Source organism: Perissodus microlepis, chromosome 16 (assembly GCF_051167445.1).
Source record: "Perissodus microlepis isolate ML-2025 ecotype Zambia chromosome 16, ASM5116744v1, whole genome shotgun sequence".
Lineage (NCBI taxonomy): Eukaryota > Metazoa > Chordata > Actinopteri > Cichliformes > Cichlidae > Perissodus > Perissodus microlepis.
Genome location: NC_140476.1, coordinates 19,110,383 through 19,133,912, shown reverse-complemented (window position 1 = coordinate 19,133,912; position 23,530 = coordinate 19,110,383). Strand labels below are relative to the sequence as shown.

At 40.4% G+C, this 23,530-nt stretch overlaps 2 protein-coding genes across 2 annotated transcripts; both read right to left on the bottom strand.

Annotated features, from left to right (window-relative positions):
- Positions 1-1,471: 1,471 nt before the first annotated feature.
- Positions 1,472-18,236, bottom strand: gpr156 (G protein-coupled receptor 156). Its single transcript, XM_084908447.1, has 10 exons — positions 18,056-18,236; positions 13,971-14,123; positions 10,486-10,613; positions 10,284-10,404; positions 10,091-10,201; positions 7,777-7,902; positions 7,423-7,518; positions 6,775-7,011; positions 5,899-6,057; positions 1,472-4,453 (listed from the first exon to the last, which is right to left on the bottom strand). The coding sequence occupies exons 2-10, from the start codon at positions 14,109-14,111 to the stop codon at positions 3,125-3,127; spliced, it is 2,448 nt and encodes an 815-aa protein (XP_084764573.1). The 5' UTR covers positions 14,112-14,123; positions 18,056-18,236; the 3' UTR covers positions 1,472-3,124.
- Positions 10,608-14,021, bottom strand: LOC146370764 (E3 ubiquitin-protein ligase TRIM21-like). Its single transcript, XM_084908448.1, has 2 exons — positions 12,956-14,021; positions 10,608-12,530 (listed from the first exon to the last, which is right to left on the bottom strand). The coding sequence occupies exon 2, from the start codon at positions 12,526-12,528 to the stop codon at positions 10,876-10,878; it is 1,653 nt and encodes a 550-aa protein (XP_084764574.1). The 5' UTR covers positions 12,529-12,530; positions 12,956-14,021; the 3' UTR covers positions 10,608-10,875.
- Positions 18,237-23,530: the final 5,294 nt, after the last annotated feature.

Genomic DNA, 23,530 nt, shown 5'->3' with positions numbered 1-23,530 from the left:
ACCCCGAACCATGTCTTGATTATGATGCAATATTGCTGGGCGACTTGCTAAGATGCAATGAGCATTTCTTTTCCTCTTATGGCTTTATGCTACAGCTGCATTTACATACCACTCCAGCATGGCATTAACTTTTTTCTCTCTGCCATTGTGTTTTGTCCTTGTCTCTCCATGATCTTCTTTGTCTGTTCTCTTTCCTCTTACCCTTGAGAGGGCTGTTGTTGTCAACTGACATAATGTATGAACGATTTTAATTAATAATAGTGAAGCTGCAAGGAGCAGAGGTAGTGAAGGTGGATGAGTTTAACTACACTGAGTCAAAAATTCAAAGCAACGGACAGTGAAGAAGAGAGGTGAAGAAGAGAGTGCAGGCAGGGTGGACTGGGTGGAGACGAGTGTCAGGGGTGATTTGTGACAAAAGCAGCATGAGTGAAAGGGAAGGTTTACAAGATGATAGCTGATGGTAGGTTTGGAGACAAAGTCAGAGAGACAATGATGAGAGGACTTGCAGAGGAGGGGTAATAGATATATTTTTAAAAATGGAGCTGCGAGGCTGGAGGAAAAAGAGGAAGATCACAGAGAAGGTTCATGGCTGTGGTGACAGAGGAGGATTTAGGGATAGGGTGAGAATGAGGCAGATGATCCATCGTGGCGACCCCTAAAGGGAGCATGCAAAAGAAGAAGAAACCATTAATATAAATTTTAAATGAGGTGTTAATAATTGAATGTTGTATCACTGAGTCAAAAAGATTTAAAATAATCTAGAACTGTAATTTATTACTGATCTATAAAGCAGTTATTGTTAACAAACCACCAAAAAGGTTGGAATTGGTGCAGTTTATGTTTGTCTGGTGATCTAAAATCGCTGAAGGTGTATCTTGTTCTTTTCTGCAAATGCATGTGAGTGTCACTAACTGTACTGAACTCTAATTATATGTGTGCTGCATTTCATGAAATGGCAATAAAGTCTATCATATGCAGAATGCAGAAAGGGCAGGAAAGTCTTTCCCTGTTCACAGTGATACAGTTGCTAGTGTATCTTTTATGCAGGGGTGTGTGTATGCGTGTGTGTGTCTGTGTGTGTTTTATTCTTGTTATCAAAGGGAGTTTCTCCCAGGCTGGCCTTCAATGGTTCATAAGCAGAACAGAGAGCAGCAGCATCTTAAAAGCAGGCAGCTGAGCAGAAGTAACGCAAGACACTGTTTTGCCTTCATAGCAACACCTCCCCCGGCAAACATACATTTTCCCATTAGTGGAGGGATAAAATACGAGAAAGACAGAGAGTAGATAGCAGAAGGGAGTGGAAGTGAAGGGCAAGCCATGAAAGAGACATGAAAGATACGAGGGAGAAAAGGCTTTTGTCTGCGTTTCAGGAAAACCCATGAAAATGTGGTGAAATCATGGTGGAGATTTAAGTGATGGGGAGCCTGGCAAATAATTTAACTCAGGGAAAATGTTGCATTTAACATGGAAATCATATAAAGGTGAGGTTTAGTATTTAACATCAAGTCAGCACTCACATTCACAGAATGCACATTGTAAATTCAAACTCAGATTCAGCAAAGGAACATAGCAACATTTTAAGGAATGTTTATAATAAAAGAAACATAAAGTAATTCTGGGCACCAAAACATCAACAAATAAATACAGAAATAAATACAGAATTGCACAACTGATAATAGAGCGCACATTTGTTCTGTGAAAAAACCTTTTATGTTGCATCTGTTTATGTCATTTTTCATTATTGTGTCTCTTCTGTCAGTATATTTTAAGAACTTACATGAGTTAACTAACAAAGCACCTGTCTACAGTGCTGTGCAAAGGTCCTGATTTCCTCAGTTCACAATATTTTGCTAGGAAAATATGAAATAGGTGCAAACATAAATAGAAATACAGTATATAAGGAAAGAAACATAGTTTGTACAAGTATGACCACCTTTATTCTTTAACACATGTTGAACTCTCTTAGGCAAGCTTTCTTGTAATTTCTTTAAGTAGTCTTTAGTAATAGTTCTCCAGGCTTCTTGAAGGACAAAAAAACTCTTCTTTGGATGTTTTTTGTTCATTCTCTGTTTAGATGATCTCTCGTTGCTTCACTAATGTTGATTTTCTGGGTTCTGGGGTTGCATTGTATGTTTGTACTGCTTTGGCAGTGTGTTTGGGATCATCGGAAAATGAAGTCCTTGCCAATCAAAAGCTTTCCAGATGGTATTATATAGTGGATCAAAGGCCGATGGTAATTTTCTGCATTTATAATTCCATCAATTTTGACAAGATCTCCAAAACCACTACTTGACAGAGCCTCCACGGTGTTTTACAGATGGCTGTAGGCACTCATTGTTGCACCTCTCTCCTGGTCTCCCACATATATGTTGAGGAAAACTGAAACTATGATTCATAAGAAATATCTTGGGCTGATAGCAACTTGAGAATCAAATTCGTGGTGCAAAAACTGTGTTTTATTTCTGTGAAAATATGTTATCTTCTGCGTTTATTTTTATGGATTAAAGAAGTGGAAACAAATTATGCATTTTGGAACAGCTGCTAGTAACAAAGTGCCTAAACATACAATTTAAAATATTTTTTTTTGATAAGTTGTCTGTTATCATTGTCATCAAACACTTTTTATGTTTGAATTATTCAAAGGTAAGTGTTAAAAAGATTAACAAAAAACAAACAGAAAAAAACACGCGTCTCATGTGAAAAAGAATGAAAAAGCAGCCAATGTCTAAAGACAAATGTCCTTCTGAACCACTTAAAGAATTAAAAGAAACTAAATATAAATAAATGAGTAACTCGAGGCTTTTGCACAGTACTGTAAGTGTCAAAGGTTTTCATCAGACAGTAGAAATAGTAATCCAAATAATACAAATAATGCCACAAGTAACTATAAAAAGTAAACAGCATTATGTGTTTTTAAGCTACAAAAGTTTTAGTCTCATAAATCAGTCACTGTGATCTATGGTGCAACACAGAAAAACACCAATCTCTGGGATGTAAAGTTCCTATACTGTAAGCTACTGTCAAATGTCCCCCATCAGAGAAGTACATCCGTTTTAGCAACCTTTCTGAGAATATTCATTCAAGTTGTGGAACTGGATAAATGTGTAAAGTGCAGTAAACGTGTTCATACGAAGGTGGGTTTGAGGTCTTCTTTGAATACCACAGGGCGTGGTGAGCGGTAGAGGCTCAAGTAGTCATCATACTCGCTGTCAGAGGAGTCTGAGGAGCTGTCTGAGTACAGGAGGGAGCCTCGCTGCAGGCAGGAGTCACAGTAAGGACGGTGGTAGTAGCAGTAATCGGTTGAGCTGCTGGAGTCTGAGTCCGAGTACCCACAGGAGTCTCGAATGTGTCTGCGGTGCTGCTCGTTATCACCGCCTGCTCCCACATCCTCTGGAGCTTTACGGTTTTGTTCTTCACAATGCAAGACCGAACATCTCGGGAGCCTCGAAACACACCTCTGACATGTTCTCACTACTTCATGCACTTTCGTGTCCTCCTCCTCCTTTTCCTCTTCAAGGTCACTGTTGTGATGTGGGATACAGTTATCATCCACAGTAATATCTTCTGGACTTGGGAGCGCACATGTGTCTCTTGCTCTTGCACAGCCAGGAACCTCAGAGCCTGTGTAGAAGCAGGGAGGAGCTAAACCTCCTCTCGAGGAGTGAAAGGGCCGCCGCCTTTTTCTCATGGTATAAGGCGAGATGCTAGGGTAGCGAAAGAGTGCAGGAGAGGGAAGGGAGCAGGGTGTCCGTGGGGAGAGAGGGGAGAATGTAGAGTCTCTGGTCAGTTTTTGCTGAGAAGGTATCCTGGGCACCTGATTGGGAGATCGAAGCGTGGTTTCCGTGATTGCATCCACGCTGAGTTCCTGTAGGATCTCCTGCAACTGTTCGCTACTAACAAAACCAGCTGGTTTAGTATTTGGTCCCACCTGAAGATTTAGGCCACTATAACTACCAAAGGTTTCAGCCATAGAGGGGTTCAACCCTCGTCGGTACTGTAGAGAGGTCACAAACTGAACTGTCTCCTCTGGTGTCCTGAGTAAACCCATAAACGGGAGGGATGCGTCCCGTTTGAGAGCAGATGCATTGTTTTGAGTTTCACAAGCAGGGATTTTGGTGGGGAGAGGGGAGGAAACAGAAATGGGAGTGGAGCAGTTTGAAATAGAGGAAGGAGCAGAGGACGGTGTAACAGCAGATAATGAACCATGAGCAGCAGTGAGGTGAGGGGAGAGAGCAGAGGGCGAGAGTGTTGATTTAGTGTCTTTCTGAGATTGAGAACAAGTAGAGGGGCCTTCCGACTGGAGCTCGGTCGTCTGAGTGGAGGACGAGTTGAGGTTAGTGGCAGAGGAGTCCATGTCTTGGTCCTCAGGGTGCTGGCTCGCTGACATGAGTCTCAGAAGTTTATCCTTGGCGTTGTTCACCTGCTCCTGGAGACTGTCGATCACGGCGTTCTTCTGAAAATTGTGGTGATACAGAGAAGTGAAAACATTTTGACACATACTGAGAAAATGTTGCTAGAAAAATCTGCCACTATGAAAACTTGGCACGCATCAGTTTCCTGCCTTTTGAATCAATATAAACAGAACAGTCAAGCAGTGACAGAAAGTCGTAAACATATGGTTAAGCAGCTGGTGCCACTTTGATTCAGCACTGACTCAGCCCTGTTTCATCTACACCACTAATGAAGTAATATGAAGGTGTTAGTTTTATATATTGTACTGAATGTGTTTGTCACCTAATTCTGACATTAAATTAGTCTGTTAAGAGGACTACCTGCAGCTTCAGGATGTAAACTCTTGAAATTTGTTTTTGTGTTTAATATAGAGACCATTACTTGGACAGTGCATCACACATATTATTATAGATGAGGAACACAGATGTGTCCAATACAGAAGCTGGTGGGACATTATAAGTGCCTTGTACGCTATCAGAACTGTGCTCTGCTGCTCCATTTCCATCTAAGTTTGTTAGGTATAAAATAGAAACTAAAATAAAATAAAAAAGACTAGACACACTTAGTTTGAAATAACACAATCCATTACCTACTTTATTTACAAAAACCTTTGTCTCAGATAACAAGAGCCTTTATTAAAATCTGACTCTCTCTCCCACAGTTTGCCTTTTTCCCTGTCCTCCTGCGTTTGCTCATAGGGGATCATATGATTGTTAGGGTTTCTTTCTAATACCCGAGTCTTTACCTTACTGTATAAAGCACACTGAGTGGACTATTGATGCTGTATAAATAAAATTGACCGAAATTGAAATTTTTGTTACGTGTTAAACAGCCTGGAACCCTGATATGTCATGTTTTTTCCAAACCATACCCACACTATAGAGAGATGTGAAGCATATAGTTGAGGACAATTTGAGTACAGCAAAGTGTCTGCATCAATTTGCAACACTTTAAAAAAGGCCACTAAATTGCAATATGTGCTACCGCAATACTCAAAAAATGACAAATTGTTTAAAATCCTAATTGAGTTTAGCGACGTGATATATTTGCAGCCACGCCCCGAAGCATACTCTACTTTGGTGTTGATTTTACTCTAAATGTTACAATTCTTTACTACATAAACCTTATGCTCTATTTAAAAAAAGACAGTGATTGATACCATAAACTAATCAAGGAAGTTTCTACTGAGATCATAAATAAGAGAAGTGGTGTCAGTTCCCCATATTCTTGCAACCAGAGGAGTCACCCCCTGCTGGCCTTTATAAAGAAAGCACATTTCGTCTACAGGAGAGGAATGGAAAACCTAAATCATCTGCAAAAAAATAAAGATTACGTGTCTTATAATTAAATGAGAAAGTTCTACTCCAGCTTTATTTGAATTCTAACATGAAACAAAGATGATTTCTTACCGAGTGGCTAATTCTGAGAAGAAAACAGTAACGTTACCTCATTAAGGAGTTTCTTCATTGAGCTGTTTTCCCCCAGCAGGTAGAAGATTTCATCCTGACTGTACACAGATGGCTGACTCTTACTGGGGCTGCTGAAATACTTGGCCATCTGACTCGGGTTGTTCTGATCTTCTTCAAACTGTCGCCACTGGGTCAGCTGTATGGGGGCAAGTGAGATATTTTAGAGATATGAAAAAAATGTAGTTTTTTACAAAAGTTTTTTTTTAAACAAAAAAAGAAGATATATTATCAGGGTCATTTGATCTGGAATATTCACCAGGTGTATTTGCACAAACTGCTCACTGTTCAGTTATTTTCTTCCGTTCCAGAGGAGATGCATTCCTTTACCGTAACAAAAGCCCTCTGCCAGACTCTTAGAGAGTCATAAACCTGTTTGCGACAACCTACGTAGTTTTGACTCATAAACACCTTGTGTGTGAGTCACCCTCCACTGACAGACATGGAAACCTGGCACACATAAAACTGCATGTGTGAGCACCGCAATCACTCACAGATTTACTACTTTATTCAAATGAAAAAGAAAAAGTCATAACCAAAGCTACCATTCGCGTGTCTATTTGTCATCTGTCTGTATTTAGTTTCTGTCTGTCTGATTGAGTCTGTTTATTTACTGCTGGTTTCTAAACATAGTATTCTATTATTATATAATCAGTTTATCCTTCACTTTAAGTAAATACGTTTGCCATATTTGAAAAAAAAAAAACCCCTCTGTACACTGAAGCATCATTGTGTTCGCAAAAATGAAATGGACAATCAGTAAACATAATACTTCTAGACACGATAACGTTTTTTTTTCCAAGTAGTTTTCTGTTACGCAGATGCTAAAAAATGGAAAATGACATCAGTATCTGACCTGAGGCACAAACAGCATGCAGTTTGTAGCCAGCGTGCAGATGAAGATGGCTCCAGCCACAGTACTGTAGACCAGGTTGGGCCAAGTCTGCAGGAAGACGGACACGGGGGTGGCAATGGCGGAGGAGCAGGTGACCAAAGTGACGCATGTAATGATTGTAGGAGACTGGTTGACTGGGGGATGGCTGACATTACTTGTCAGTCCAGCTAGATAAGTGCCATAGAGGAGAAGACAACCCTAAAGAGAAACAAAGTAAAGACAAAGGGCATTAAAAGAAAAAAAAAGAAAAAAGAAACATGGTGGATAAATAACCATTATTATTGTTTAAAAATTATTCATATTATTCAAAAATGAATAACCAAAGTCTTTCAGATGTTAGGTTATTTAATACTTGACGTCTGAAACTATAATTTTGATTTGATTTCTCAAATTCAGCAGTTTTATTCACATATATTCACTTAAGTAAAGCACTTGGAATGGTGTGTTTACATAATGCAAACTGGAGAAAACTGTACAGCATACAGAATACAGCATACAGAAAACACCACGTGAAAGATAAATGATGCCGTCAAAATAATGCAAAACTTTAAAATGTGCATTTAAACACTGATACAAATGTATAATAAAGTTTGAATAGAGACTAGTTACCTTTTGGACAGCAACAATAATGATCCACAGATTTGAGTACAAAGAAGAACAAGAAACCAGCTGCGACAACGAATAGGAAACATCTCTTTCCATCACCTACATCATCAAAGAAAACAATACACCATCAGAGAGTTGATTTATTTAGCTGTCATCATTATGTATGAGTTTGTCATTTTCCAGTCACAAATTCAATTTTTCCTGCAATCTCATTCAATTTCACTTTCCATAATTTGACAGCAAAAAGCTTTCAGGTGAACATTTAAGTCCCATGCATTTCAGTTTTCATCATTCTTACTGAAACCAAGTCATTTTACAACTTTTTGCTCAGCTTCAGGAAATCACCAATAATCCTACCTTGACAACAGCTCCCATAGATCGTGAGCACCTGATGGGGTCGGTGAGGTTCCAAGCGGTGAGAATCAGCATGTCCACCAGGATCAACAGAGCCACCATACCCATCAACTGGATGTCCCTGATTATCTGACACATAGAGCATAGTCCCCAGTTATTAGTTCACCAGTGCAACATTTTCATTCATGTAGCGACACCTTGATTAAGTGGCACAGTTATCAGATACCAGATTGGATATGCACAGTAAAGAAATTTATATTAAGCAAAACAAGCTTTGTCTCTCATCCATGGCCTAACCTGCTAGTTAATGCTTCAGAAACATCTCTGAATATCTCCTAAGCAATATAAATACCTGGGGCAGAACATGCTTGATGAATCTGGTAAATAGTAGAAGGAAGAAAGAAAAATACATAATACATACTGACTATGTAAAGCAGCAAAGCGCAAAAATAAAATCACTTATATTGCTGTTCTCTGCAACAAATTGGACATGAAATTTTTATTGAAGAAATTTTTATCAACAAGGTTCGAAAGTGAGATGAAACCAAGAGGTGGCCATGGCGACTAAAGATGAAAGGCGATAATCCCACAAACCGGTGGTAAAGACCACTGAGGGTGTTACATGCTTCTCTGTGCACCAGCACATGTGCCATGCCGGTATTCTTTTTTCTGTCATCCTTTATTAACCTGTTCCTCCCTTTCTTGATCTTTTCTTTATCCCTAGTGCTGATTGGCAGTGGAAGCTCACCTGCACACCTATTAAAGATGTTCTCTCTGCTCTTCCTCACTAGCACCAGCATTATTGCTCAGTTGTTCTTTTTTGCTGTTTTTTTTTTTTTTTTTTAAATTTATTCCTAGTTGAGTTGGGAGTTATTGACAATCATGTTTTCAGTCTTGGTTTTATTAGTTTAGTTTACAACTATTAGTTTAAGCTGGAATCTGATTGCTCATTGTGTAGTTGTTCATGTTCTTCTTTCTCTCTTGTTTGTTTATGGTTGGGCTCCTATTCCTTGTTATATCTATTTGTTTTATTTTTTTAAAAGAACTATTTTGGCAATATTAAACATTTGTTGAACTGCAGCAGTGTTGTGGCATCTCATATGTTAGGTTTCTTTGAGCCATGGATTTAGGGACCCTAACATGAGAGGCCCTGAGTCCAAATCCCAGACCAGCCCCCAAATTTTGTATCTTATCCCAGAATCAAACTGTTATCTGAACATAAACTACTATACCAATATATTACAGTGGTTATATTGTTATATTGTTGGCCTTGGCTGTGTCTAATCTGGCATGGCTCAATTGCCTCAGCATGTAAGAAACCAGATTGTGAGATGTCATAAAGATAGAGAGGGTCCAAGAGTGTAAGTAGGCTACTTGGCATAAGTTAAAACAAAGAGCCAGGAGTGACTAAAAAGTAAAAAAGGTAAATGAAGATCCATGTTAACACAAACAGGCACAGTGGACGGCCTTAAATACAGGACAAATACACAATTTGCTATTTTTTGCTACATATAATTTGACTGAAAAGCAGATGGCGTGTTTGATGGTGGACAGAGTATCAGCAGAAACTAATGCATCAATAAAAAAAAACCCTGAATGAATTAAGCCTCTGCAGAAAGAAAGAAAAGAAGGAAACAGCAGCTTAAAAACAGCACAGTGCTGCACGATTTGCCAAAGATCATGAAAAGAAGCATTGTGACCATTAGTGAAAGCACTTTTAGTTAGAGTTACAACCAAATAAAAGCAAGAATAATACTTCAAGTAAGAGGAGGTCAACAGTGCTGGCTGTGAAACACGAGTGCAAACAATGTTGGGGAGATAGCAAGTTTGTGCCCAGAAACTGAAGGAAGGTTGCCCTGCAGTCTTAACAAAGTGGACACAGGAGGAAAGAGTGAAAACTATGTCCCCTAATTCAAAGAGACTACATCTGGACTGTTTTAAAGTAGAAGGTCAAGCAACAAAATTCCTCCAGCAAGGAGCAGCTGAAAAGAATCATCTGTGAAAAGCACTTCCTCCACGTCCAGGAGGATCAAATTTATCACCAAAACTACAGGCAAATATACAAATATATAAATATGTATATATATATATATATTTAAAAAAGGATGGAGTCACTAATGTGACATTGAGGCTGGACGCCTATATTTTTTATGGACTGTAGACTATGTAGTGTGTTTGTTTTCAATCGTTCACATCTCAAAGTATCTACTCATATTTGTGTACTGTATAAGATACTTCATGTATCGTAAAGTCCAAATCTTTAGATGCTGACAACAAACCCTAGGAAACCACCAGGAAAACTGAAGAGCATGCCTACCACTCTCTTGTCCGGCACACGCTGCGTGAACACCCTGTACAGTCTCCATGTCTTCCCCAAAATTGGGCCAAACACCAGGGTACTGCCTACACAAAGCATCCACATGCGAGTCTACGGGAGAGAGCATGGTATGATTACTTCAATCTAACAATGTCAACGCTAATACAGAGCGGTGAAGGGAAGTTGGACTCACTTGTAGAACAGCTATAGATGCTCCACTTTCCTCGACGGCAAACAGGAAACCGCTGCTATAGGTGAGGACACTTCCACAGAGAGTCAGGGCATTGAGGTTGGGGCTGGACATCTTTACTATCCTAATGACATGACACACATTATGTTAAATGACTTCTGTAAGCCTCTCTTTGTGTTTATATACTGCGTATGTTTCACTGTACCTGTTGTTTTTGAAGCGCAGGGTGAAAAGGAGGAAGCAAAATGCCAACAGGATTCCACAGGAGAGGAGCGTCCACACCACAGCAATTAGCACCGATGAGAGAGAGCGCCTCGGGAGCTCTGCTGCCATCTGCAAACGCATACATGCAACATGCAAACATGCATCCAAATTATTTCAGATGCTGCTCTTGTGCATCTGAAACTCTCATTTTTTGAAATCACGGACACAAAACAATAATAATAAAAAAAAGAAACACGATTGATTTGGACAAACACTATTTTATTAAGCAACAAGTATTACCCTACAGACTTGGAACTTTTTTTGGCACAGTTGAAATGTTAAATTGAAAACTAAACGAAGCATTCAAGTAGAGATCGCACGTTATGAAGTTTTAGTTAACAGGCACGATGATGAGAGGTGCTGAGTTAACCCCGCCGTGATTCCTCCGTGGGTTAAAGTAGGGGAGAAGTCTGCCACTGAAGGTGCACCCAGTGAAGGAGTAGATGTGAGAATGAGAGTCCACGTTGTAAAATGAAACCTGTCCCCAGCCCATATCCACATACACCCCAATTCTCTGGGGCTTCTCAATCAGCGGGACACACACAGGGCTGTTGCTGAGAGCCCAGTAGCTCTCATCCTTTCTCATCCCCAGCGCCCAGTAGCCCCTGTCGGGGTTTAGCATATTCCCTCCTTTTCTGGTCACCGTTTCAAGCGCAACTCCAGTATCCCATTCTGTCTTTCCTTTCACCTCGACTTCATAGTAGAACCTTCCAGCAGAGAAGCCCTCCTTTCCCAAAACGCTCACACAAGGGTAAAATCGCTCTGGGTTGTCAGGGAGGCCGAGGGATACGTCACCGTGATAGACCTGCTTCTTGTTTTCAGACAGCACCAGCTTGGGATGAGCGGTATCGGGATCCAAATGCACATCCACAGCATATTGTTGAGCTTTCTGAAATTCGGATTCGCAGAGCCTCTTCACCTCAGCTTTTACCGTCTCCTCCAGCTGACACATTACTCTCCTCACCGCTCTCCTCACTATGCCCACATATTCAGTACTCTCTAAGCAGGTGTCGGACCAGTCTTTGGTGGCTGGCACTGTGGCAAAAGCTGGAAAGTATTGGAGAAGATAGAGATCATCGTCGGTGAACGAGAGCTGCTCCAGTTCATCTCTCCTGCAGCTCAGCTGATCAATCTCCTGCTCCAGCTCCAAGATAAGCCTGCTGGCCATGCTTTCTACTTGCTTCTGCTTTGCGCCAATCACCTCGGCCACTTCAGCCTGGCCTCTTTGGACAAGCTGGAACAGCTTGCTGAAGACGCGCAGACTCTCTTCAGTCTCCCTTTCTGTGTTTCTCCTGCTGATTTGAATGATTTTATTGATGTCACAGATTTTCTGCAGTCGGCGATGGATCATTTCTCCCACCTCTTTTTTTGTGCTCCTGATCTGAGCCCTTCTGTTCCGGCTCTCATCCTCTATACGAACAGTCTGATGAGCCGTGTGGTCTTTCGTAATGCAGATCTGGCACACGTACACCTGGTCAGTGTTACAGAACAGGTCGAGCAGCTTTTCGTGCTGCTTACACACCCTGTCTTGCATGTTTATCATGGGCTTAATCAAGCGGTGTTTCTTGAAGGTGCCTAGAACGTGATGGGGCTCCAGATGAGTCTCACAAAATGAGGCCAAACAGTCCAGACAGGATTTAAAAGCCTCGACTGTTTTTCCAATGCATACATCACATGAAACCTCTCCTTTGTAGCCCTCTGACTGATCCATAGCACTGCTCTCATTTTCATTTTTCTTTTCCACCAACTCCTTGAAATGAGAAGCTACCTCCGATATGAAGGTGTTAACTTTGAGGTCAGGCCGCATGTACAGCTTGTGCTTGCACATGGGACACTGAGGCATGTTAGAGGTCTGCCAATATCTTTGTAAACACTCCCTGCAGAAGTTGTGCCCACAAGGAGTGGACACTGGCTGGTTGAACAAATCCAGACAAATGGGGCAAAGGAGCTGCTCCTTGGACAGCACACTGCCAGCTGTGGCCATATCTAGAAGCACAGAGAGAGAAAAAACAGGTGGTGTTTTATGCAATAAGTTGGCTCAGCTCCTTGTATTTTTGTCTTTCCACTATAGCGTTAGGGATAGGAACACTTGGTGCCTGGTGGGCTGTCCACATCCACAAATAGCAACAAATGCATGGTGTTAGATTTCATCAAAGAGTATTTCACTTTAGCTGAGCAGTTTTTATGTCAGTTGAGGTCATTAGAAAATAATAAAGAGAGCCCATAAAGACACCGAACTAAAGGATAATACTATGTTTCAATACTATTTTGTCATGGAAAAATTACCATAACAAAGAAAACAGCGCAGCTCGCTGTTCTTCCCTCCCTTGGGTGAGGATGCTATACACTCTGAGACCCACCCATGCATAAATTAACATCAGAAAGTGAAAGAAATCAAAGCAATAACTCACCTCAACTCGTTGTGGCGCGGCACGAAGAGAAAAGCTTGTTTGTGTTCCTTTGACACAGCGTCTTGGCTACTTTAGCTTCTATTTGGAAAGTCTTATTAGACTTTCTTTGCCTGCCTCACGGTGCTGATCTCCGCTGACTCGTCTCTTAAGGGCACCAGTGACTGAGACGATACTAAACATAGCTTCGGTAGTCCACCCCTATTACCTTTCGGGATATGTACCATTCAAATAGCTTCTCGAGTAGGATAGTATCACACTCCTAGTTTGCTTGGTGTGTTTATTTACACGGCTCACTTGTTCCATTGACCAACAGACCAACATTTAAAATCTGCTTTTAAAAGTAATTTGAAAAAACAGGTTTTTTTAGGCTTTGAGTGAACGTCTCTCGATTAAAAGTAATTTGCTAATCGAATTAATCAGAAGTAGTTTCACCCTTTTTACCCTTTCACAAGGTCAACTGCACAAGACATGCCAGTGTGCCAGCCCTTTGTGATGTAAAAAGAATCTGTTTACTGTGCAAATGCAGGAACATGTGCATGTGACATCTGGATAGTCTAGATACACAGATGTGTGACAAATTAAAGGAAAAACTAACTTGGCCAGCTGAGCTGACCATAAGAAAAATCCTGTTGATTTATTATGCTGTAAGAGTAATTTACTGGCATTGTAAGAGTAATTGTAAATCTGGACAAAGTTGTTCACCCTCAACTTAATACTCTGGTGAAAAATTGAGGGTTTGCTGAGTGGCTGCATGTATATTAAAACAACATGAATCATATTCTATGGCCTTCCTGTCAAGAGCTCTCAACCAGTTGAACACCTATGGGAGATTTTAGACTCTCTCAATCATCTATCATCAAAGCCAAGAATGAAGGGATATCTTTTGGAAGTATAGCGTTCTGAGTTTCTTTTCCTTTAATTTCTCACCCATGAGTATACAGTATGTGCTTGGCATTGTTATATTTTTCATTATAAGTATATATATTAACATGAGAGAGTGACAGAGAGAGGTTACCGTGCTGAGACTGCATAGCCTCTGCAGAACGTCGAGGCTGTCCTGCCTGCTGACTCCAGATTGGATGAAGCAAAATGGGGACTCACACTGGGAGCTGCAGTTCAGCTCAGGCTCCATGATTGGCACCAGTCCGTCCACCATCACAAAAACATCCTGTTAAGCAATCAATAGATTTCACAGATATGATGAAATGGAAAGAAGAAACACACTGCTCTTTGTGAAAGAAAACCGAAAACACTAAAATCACTTATTCCTGTTTTGTAATAACATTTTTACTGTATAATTATTTATCTTACTAATGGACCAATGTACTAAATTCCACAAGATACTAGAGACCAAGAAAACACATTTAGTGGCATTTTGCTTCTGTTTCCAGGTTTATGGTTCACCTGACAGTTGTAGGACCTGAAGCCACCACAGTGTCAGAGCACCACACTGTGGTGGCTTCACCTGACAGTTGTAGGACCTGAAGCCACCACAGTGTGGTGCTCTGACAGAAACCTCTGAGACCAGGAGTGACAGGGACAGAGACAGTGATTGTGCATTGCATAGATAGCAGCCCAAACAGAAACAGGCATTTTAAACAGACAAGAATATTAGAATTACTAGAATATAAATAAGAGAAGTTATTAGGCATTAGTGGTATTTCCAACTTTAAAACAATAAACATGTAAAACAGGAACTCTGTTTCTGCTTATCCCCAATTTTTACCATCACCTTGTGATCCCAGAGGTAAACTAGCAAACAGTGGACCACAGCCTGTGACAACACACATTTTCACATTGACCAGGCAAAAGAAAAAGGAACAGCAGAGCCAATTTAACATATCAAAGTTAACATTTCAGGGTTAAGATTTCCCCGACAGCCAGACAATCCACAATTATACCTTTAATTTAAAGCATCTGCAACTGAAGAGGTAAACTTTAATGCCAAACAACAGTTTGTCACTCTTGCCGCAGGAATTTTTATGAGGCTGCTCTGGGCTGCACTGACATGTTGCACGTTTAATTATGCGGCATGGTCTCACATGATACTGTGAGCTGTAACTAGGACAGACGAGAGTCTGATCGTTGTAATCGCTGCTGTGACTCAGCCACATGTTGCTAAGACGATGTAAGACTACTTGTATCAATACAAATTGGCAGACCGGTGGGTGTTTATGTGAGTAGAGTGCTATTAGGCATCACACGTCTCGCCTTTGTAGAATGACTAAGGTAACCTGAAAGGCTCTGGGGCAGTTCAGTTATGGGATCAATCAAAATGAAAGGGGGAATTGTGCAGAAATAGTGTAGTGTAGCAGTGTGGCATAAAAACACCCCATTTGCAAGCTCCTGAGTGAAAATGATTAAGCAGGGCTGACAGTAATGTAAAGTATAAGGCATTTCCAAATATTAAGGCTGTTTTCAGAACAAAGAAGCCATCTTTTCAATATATCTAGGAAATGTCTGGAGTTCCTGTTCCTATCCTTTTGTCACTTTCCAAGTTTAGATCACAGTTCTTCTGCTTCCTGCAGGAAAAGCCGTCAGAGAGAGGCATTTCCGCAAGTTTTTTCTCAGAATCCTGCCTCTGTAGCTTTCAGCTTAGGCCAAAACCCACCCCCCTGCAGAGGTCAACATCCAACTGTGAGGGGGGTCACAGTGTAAGCAGGGAGAGCAGTGCTAGACTCCAAGCTGAGCTTGGTTTTATGGACATGTTTTGACAGTTCAGAATAATCATGAGGAGTGTCTTTTGAAGTCCTGAAGGCTAAACCGCAAGTAATACCTGAGCTACCTGTAGCCTTGATTGTCTTACTTTAAACATGGGATGGGCCTAATGGGCTTAATGTGGCTGCAGCGGGGCTTTCACTTTTGTACTTATAAGTTTGTCTTAAAAAAATAAATAAAAAATAAAAAACTGTATGCAGTGATTTGCAAATCATTTGAACCCTGCGTTTAACTCACTTCATAGACAACGTATCAGATATTGAGAATCATTGCTTTGTGGAAAATAACAGCACATTTTGGGACGTGACAGTTTGAAACGGATGCCAAAAACACATTTCAAAGACGTTGGAACAGGGATACGTTTCCCACTGTGTTGTGTCACCTCTTCTTTTCATAACATTCTCACCTTTGGGAACTACAGAGACAAATTGCTCTTGTGAATGGCATTTCCCCCCCAGGTGTGCTTGGTATGACAGCAGATTCAAATTTCAGAGCCAATTTCATGACAAAAATGTTTTCAGAGATTGACAGCACTGGACTCCAGGCAGGCCAGTTCAGCACCCAGATTCTTACAGGGTCTGTGGTTGAAAGGGTTTAGCTGGAGAATATTGCTCAGAACCTAAAAACTGTATATGCTGTTTAGTATTAATGGTTCCTTCATGGCAAGTTTCACAGACTGTGGCTTATATCTGTGCAATGATAGTCTCTGCACCTGCCTGTTTTAGATGACTCAGACCCAGAGAGGCATATAGTGTTTATGGTATTGTCTTTGCATAATAAAACTTTCACTTGTATTTCTGAATGCAGCAAAAACTGTGCTCACTCTCAGTGGTTGTTAGCAGTGTTTCTGAGCCGTGAAGTGATTTCCACCATATTTCTTTTTCTTGTTTAATGCAATCATCGCTTTTGGCTTTTTCATTTATGTGAAAAGATTTCTCTCTATTCTCTGAATTGTTTCATAGTTTTATGCACCACAGAAAATGAAATTCAAACATTATTCCTCACTTTATGTTGAGGACTATTTCTAAGTCTTTTGTTGTTACAGGATAATCCTTTTTAAATGTATTTTATGACATCTCCATTTAAAAAAAAGCAACAAGTTCGAAAATTATATTTATTAAAATTATATTTATTCTTCTTGCATTTTAAACTAAATAGAAAACCACAGCCAGTAGTTTCACATGTTTAGTTTGGCAGATTTCTTTTTACACCAGATTCCCTTCCTGATACAACCCCAAAGGGATTTATATCTCCTTCCTGGATCGACTCTCGAATGTTTAATTTGTAAACTTAATCTGTAAATGACACTATAGAGCCGTAGGTTAAATAATTTAAGAATCATCGCAGTCACGCTGCCTTAAAATAAATAAACAAATAAAATAAAGTGAGTGTCTTTAAATGCTGGTAACAGGGGTGTACCACTGTGCCTCCCTTTGGGACACATTTTCTTAAATTCTTAATTCTTATTAAAAATTGGAGTAAAGCCCATTCATTGTTCTGTCAATCACTCTGTTCATCTTTTAAGATTAGAGTGTTGTAACCATCAGATGTAAAGCCTGGTTCAGGGGCCATTATTGAAACATTCCTTCATAGCCAGTAATCCGTTTATAAGTTTATTCCCTAAGCTGATTTAGAACGCAATTACTGGCACTAAAATCCCACCTCAGGCCATTTCTGGGCACATCATCCATTTTTTTGTAGGTTCTGGATTATATATTTTATAGAGACATCAATTCATCAAAATTTATATTTTCTCTGAGAACGGAAGCAATTTGACTATACAAGCAGAAAATCTGATGAGTTCTCAGCGTATCAGTTTAAAGTTTACCAAGGAAAAACTATAGAGAAACCTTATGTTATTAGCCTAATTATTTAATCATTATCATGAGAGTAGATACTGTAGATATAACATACAAGGATTGCATGTGGATCCATGCAAGCATCATATTAAAATATTATGTCATTAGTATGGGTCCAGATAAATTTCATTTGAGTTTAGCCATACCGTCCAGACTTTGCAAAGAGCATAAACTGAATGAAACGTGCGTGTCATCACTGCTTTGTAATGAAGCACCAATAAAAAGAGAAACAGATAACATTAAAATAAAGTGAAGAAGAAAGCAATGATTTATGAGCTATAAAAATTTGAATATTGGATAAAACACCTGTACGAGATCGCTTAAAGAAAATAAGCCTTGCTCCGGGTTCGGTAGCATAATCAGCTGTGAAGTGCGATCCTATCCGGTAAAAGAGGCGACCGCTCATGGCTGTAATTAGTAGGCTGTACAGTAAAGCAGCCAATTTGTCAGCTAAACCCGCTGAGAAGAAGAAGAAGAAGAAGAAGAAGAAGAAGAAGAAAATAATGACTTCAAAAGAACAAACCTCGGTCTTCAAACCGCACGCAGGATCCCATTGCTTCGTCCCGTCTCGGACTCCATGTCGCCAGACTCAGAAACCTTATGATAATAAAAACTGAAAATAAATTAAAATATAGTTCCTTATCTAACATTGCTACATGGCTTTCGTGGCCGCACACTTGAAACGACTCCCGCCCGTCACTCTGGAGAAGTTCAGCAAAACTCTGGAGTCCTCCTTTGCGCACGGAGGAAGGGGAGGGCGCGAGTGTGAGCGAGTGTGTGAGATACTGTCTCTCTCTCTCTCTCTCTCTCTCTCTCTCTGTTTCTCTCTCCAATAAAGCGAATTCAAAGCGTGATGCGGTGCACGATTGTGACAATGTGGGTCCAGTACGGTACAGGGGGCCCCTCGGGGACCTGCGTGTGGCAGATGGGACAGGGCGGCGCTCTAACTATCACCAGTAAAAATAAATAGAGTGAAAACAGCGCTCGTTTTAATGGAAAGAGAAACACACATCATCACTGTTTATATTATCGTTATTTTTCTTCCAAAGCAGACGTTTATGATGGATGGACATGAGATCGCCGTGCAGGCTGATGAAGACAGATTGAGTTTCTCAGATTGCTCAGTGAGCCTCTGCAGAGGTATGTCAGCATTTATTCAGCCAGCTATATGAGACATAAAGGTGTTATTAAGACGTCACTGTAGGCTTACAGTGTGAGCCTACACGGCGGGTCATTCCTGATAAGGGAGTGCCACCACTGAGAGCTGTAAGTGGGGAAACAGAGACAAACACAGATTATCAGAAAAGAAGAATATGCGGATATCCACTCATGCGTCCATCTGCCCCCATTAGTCCCATTCACACGATATAAAATTTTCTCCCATGGCTGTATTAATCTATAGGTTCACTGCTTGTAAATTTTAAAGTCACTTAATCTATATTAAAACTCTGAACAGACCATAGCTCCCTGTTATTTCAAATAGGCCACAGTACGTGTTTACAGTGCACCATTGTTTCATGTTTGAAAAAGCTTTGTGCTCCTGTGGCCTTTCCCCGGAATTAAACATATAAATTATTCTGGCATCGAAACTATGACAAACCAGATTTTCCAAAACCGGAAAGCTTACAACAGGGACCCTGCAGCAGTTATCCCAAAAGTTGGGTTTCATTTTTCAGACTTCTCAGGTGGGAACCAGGTGAAACGCAGACGCAAACATATTTACGTAAACAGGATGGAATGACTGCATTGTGGTTAATGAGCGCCCAAACAGCTTCCGGCACATTGAGTGTATTCTTCAGTAACAGCATTGTTTGATACTTTCAACAAGTAAATATTTCAAAGCAGAATTAAATTCAGTGCAGACTTGTAGTCATGAGAAGAAGAAAAAGATAGTAGTTGTTTTTATTTGTTATTTTTAAAATTGCACTTAAAAAATACAAGAAATTCTCTAATTTGTTGAGTAAAAAGACATAAAACACGATGTAGGCACTTGACATCCACCTGAGTCAATGCAAAAGACCCATTGTTTATTTGTGTCTTTTTTGGACCTATATTACATTGCAATATGCATTATTTGGAAGATGGTTTTCATGTCAGTGGCTGTGGCCAAACTGTTGGTTTTAAATATGATAAAGTGCCGGGAGAACAGATTATTATGAAGTTAAAATATGTAATTCAACATCATGTTTTCATTTTGGACAATTAGGTCTTCATTGGAGGCTGGACCTTCTGAAAAATGCACTGACTACAGTACTAATCACTCATCAGTGTAAGAAAGTTTTAAAAGAATGCACAAAGAGCTGGAGTGGAATATGGGACGAGTGTTTTTAAGCTCATAATTTTTCTTGTGAGCTAAGCTCAAATAACATGATGTCAGTACTCCACTGAAAGGCTGAAATGCTGTCACCAGCTCAGTTACACCCAAAGTGTGTCGATCACTCTCGGGTTTCCTTCAAGATCAGGTTCAAAATAACTGCAGCAGCAGGTGGACTGCAATGATGCTCAGGTTACTAGGAGCTTGAATAATTGATGTGAGGACAGAGAGGGGGCTGTCACCCATAAAGCAGGAGTCAAACAGACGAGGCTGAATGGGAAGGCGAACTGGATGAAACAGGACACATGTTGTTCCGCTGAGCTTAACATTGAGATGTTATAATTACCAAATTAAGGTATCAGTGAGAGCCTCTATCTTTCTCTGCCGTGTTGTGCACATGGAGCAGCTGGAAGTCCACCAAACCAAACAAAAAACAAGCAAAGCTTATAAGCTCCTGACACACCATTTCCTGTTGAACCACTCCTGAATGCACCGCTGTTTCCTGACATGGAAGCATCTGCAATTGTGGTCCAACATGTGACCGCAGCACCAACAGCGTACTGTGTGGGTGGAAGCACATTGTTCTACGTTTGAAGCATCACAATCTTTTTTTTTTCCAGTTCCAAGCTGTCCTTGCCTGAGCCCGGACGCTCCTCCGTGACATGCCCAGGTTTGCCCACTGACATACCGGGAGACAAAGCCCTCTCTGGAACACCGCAGATCCTCCCGCAGTGTTGCTATGGACCTGGATTAGAAACTTTGAATCAAAGCTCCCAAGCAGGTTCCAATTATGGTGTTTCTAAAGCAGCGGATTATGACAATGATTAATGTGGTAGCTGTAAAGCATCAGCCTACACGCTTGTTAAAAAAAATAAACAGGTAACAAGTGATTATGCAATAACTGACAGCTAAAGTTAAACAGTTTTAAAGACTCCTGACGCATTAGAGGTTTGTTTACTCAAATAACTGTTATTTAATCAAATTCTCATTTTAGCTCCATTTATGGTCTCCATCTAATCATTCTCATTTTCATCGTTAGCTATGTTTAATTTGATTGATTACATTGTTTACATTGATGTAACAATTTGTCAAAATTGTATGATTTCAGTTTTGAAAGTCATTTACAGCTTACAACTTTTTACAGAATGTGAAACTGTAGATCCAAAAAAGGAGTTTGCCGTGTCATCTTTATGCAGTCTTTAAGCTATTTGATCTGTTGTATACACTTCTGACACTCAAGCAAAGACATGCAACAGTTTTAGCAAACGCTGAAGCAGACTGCTGTTAAATGCTTTGGAAAGACTGAAAAAGTGATGCTTTTTTTGCAGCCATTCTTTTCTACTACACATCATCAATGAAAGGCAAATATATCCAAAAGCTGCAGTCACATGTTCCTTATTGTGTGTGATTAGCTGCTGCACATGGTTTCTTTCAAAGTTCCCGAGCATTTCTGTGACAGTGTTGGGTGCTGCAAACATTTGCCTGAGATGAATGAATAAGAGATAAGTGATAAAAGAAGACTGAATGGCTTAAGGAAAACAAAGGAAGGGAAGAAGCTATAAACCAAAAAAACAAAAACACAGTTGCTCAGCTCTGGATGGTTATTTACCTGCCACTTCTTCTTACGCCCTTCTTGCTTCTCCGAACTCCAGCCTTATTTTCACTGTCGGCGGGATTAGCGGTATGACTTTGAAGACAAGGCTTGCTTATTGACAGGGTGTCTGCAGTGTGCGGCTGTCATAAGTAATAAGTGTAAATTCGAAAGCGATCGTGTGAGGTCTGGCACGCATGTGTAAAACATACTGGCTTTACTATGAGCTGATATGGGCTGGTATGCCTCAGACTGTGGGGCATTAAGAGGATTAAAGTATATTTAAAAAAAACACGTAGTAGTGCTTTGATTTTTGGATCACCTGCAATGCTGTACTGTAACCACCAAAGAGAGCTGTGCTGCATGAAATTCAGCAAACAAACAAAAATTATATATGTTTGCATTAATCCACAGATGTGACAAGGACTACGCAGACGCTACCTTTCGAGAAGTCTAAAACATCCTCCTTGCTGCAGGCCCATTCTGCTTCAGGAGTGATCCAAGGTTTCAAAGTCTATGTTCAAGCAGTATTTTACTTTCTGTGACTCTGCAGGACTGATTTGACTCTTTGGTTTTGGTGACAGCTACCAGTCACAGCTAACTGTGCTTCATCACTGCTTGCGTCTCAGGTTGCATTTGACAGCATCCCCTTATTTAACAGACAAGGTATACCACTGTGTGCATGCAAACCATAGATGTAACTCGGCACAGTGATGCCAGAGTGTTTCCTTGGTGTTTGCTGTTGGTAGAAGGGTTCATGTGCAAGTGCTGAGAGCAGAAATGAGGGACAAGAGACACGCTGCAAAAACACGGGAACCCAGCTGTGACTTGCTCAAAGACCATTGAAAACAAACAAAATATGTGCAACCCTCTTTGCCAACCAGGCTTAATGAAACAGTGAGGTGAAAAGAAGTGGAATTAGATGCCGAGGTACGAACAGAAACTGTGAAAAGAGGCGAGAGAAAGGAAAACAAACTAGTAGTTTAGCTGCCTTTGGCTGCTGATGTTAAAGGATTTGCAGATTGTGAGAGGCAGAATTCACTAGCTGTATCAGAAAAGGGCTCTCGGTATTCAAATGCAAGAATGAACTCACCTTCATATGCAAATGAAACCTGGACATATTCAAGCTACAAAATGGAACGGTTCGTGCAAACAACACACACAAAGTCTTTAGGAGTCAGTGTTGTGCATGAACACATTTTAAAAAGAGTATTTCTGTGAACGCTGACCCAAACAAGTTCAGTTTGCAACTAAAAAACAGCATGAGCATGAACAGGTGGTGTGAGGTGCCTGTACAGCATTTGGTGCAACATAAAAAACAATGCAGCTTCTTGGTTTCACTACTACTAGTCAGATAATAGCAGCAACCAGTGATTCTACTAAAGCCAATCCAACCCTGTTCTTATTTAACTTAGGCATGTGGCCAGTATTAGGAAATATCTGCAAGTAACTGATCAGAAGAACTGAGTGTTACTTTTCATCTGTGATCACTTTAATAAGTACACATGCTCATTGCAACTGTACGCATGTAGACAATTCAAGATGACCAGTCAAACTGAGCTTCAGCATGAAGGAAGAAAGGAGATTTAAGGGACTTTGCCTTTGCCATGGTTATTGGTCCCAGAAACTGCATAGAAACTGTTGGTGTCCTGGGATTTTCCTCCACAGACATCTCTACAGAGAATGGTCCAAATGATCCAAAAAAGAGAAATACCCAGTAAGCAGCAGTTCTCTGGGGAAAAATACCTTGTTTATGACAGAGCTCGACTGCTTCAAGCTCTTAGGAAGGCAACAGTAACTCAAACAACCACTTATTGCATTATTGCAACTAATGCAATGAGTGGTTGAATATCAAACATTAAAGCAGATGGAGTACGGCCACAGACCACAACAGGTTGGCTAAGATCAGCAAACAGAGGCTACAACTTGCACAGGCTTACTAAAACTTGACAAGATTAGAAAAATATTATATTTAATGAGTCTTGATTTCGTTTGCAATATTCTGATGCTTTTTCAGAACTTGGTGTAAATAACATGAAAGCATTGATCCATCTCAAATTAATTTCTTTATGACCGCAGTGTACTTATCTTCT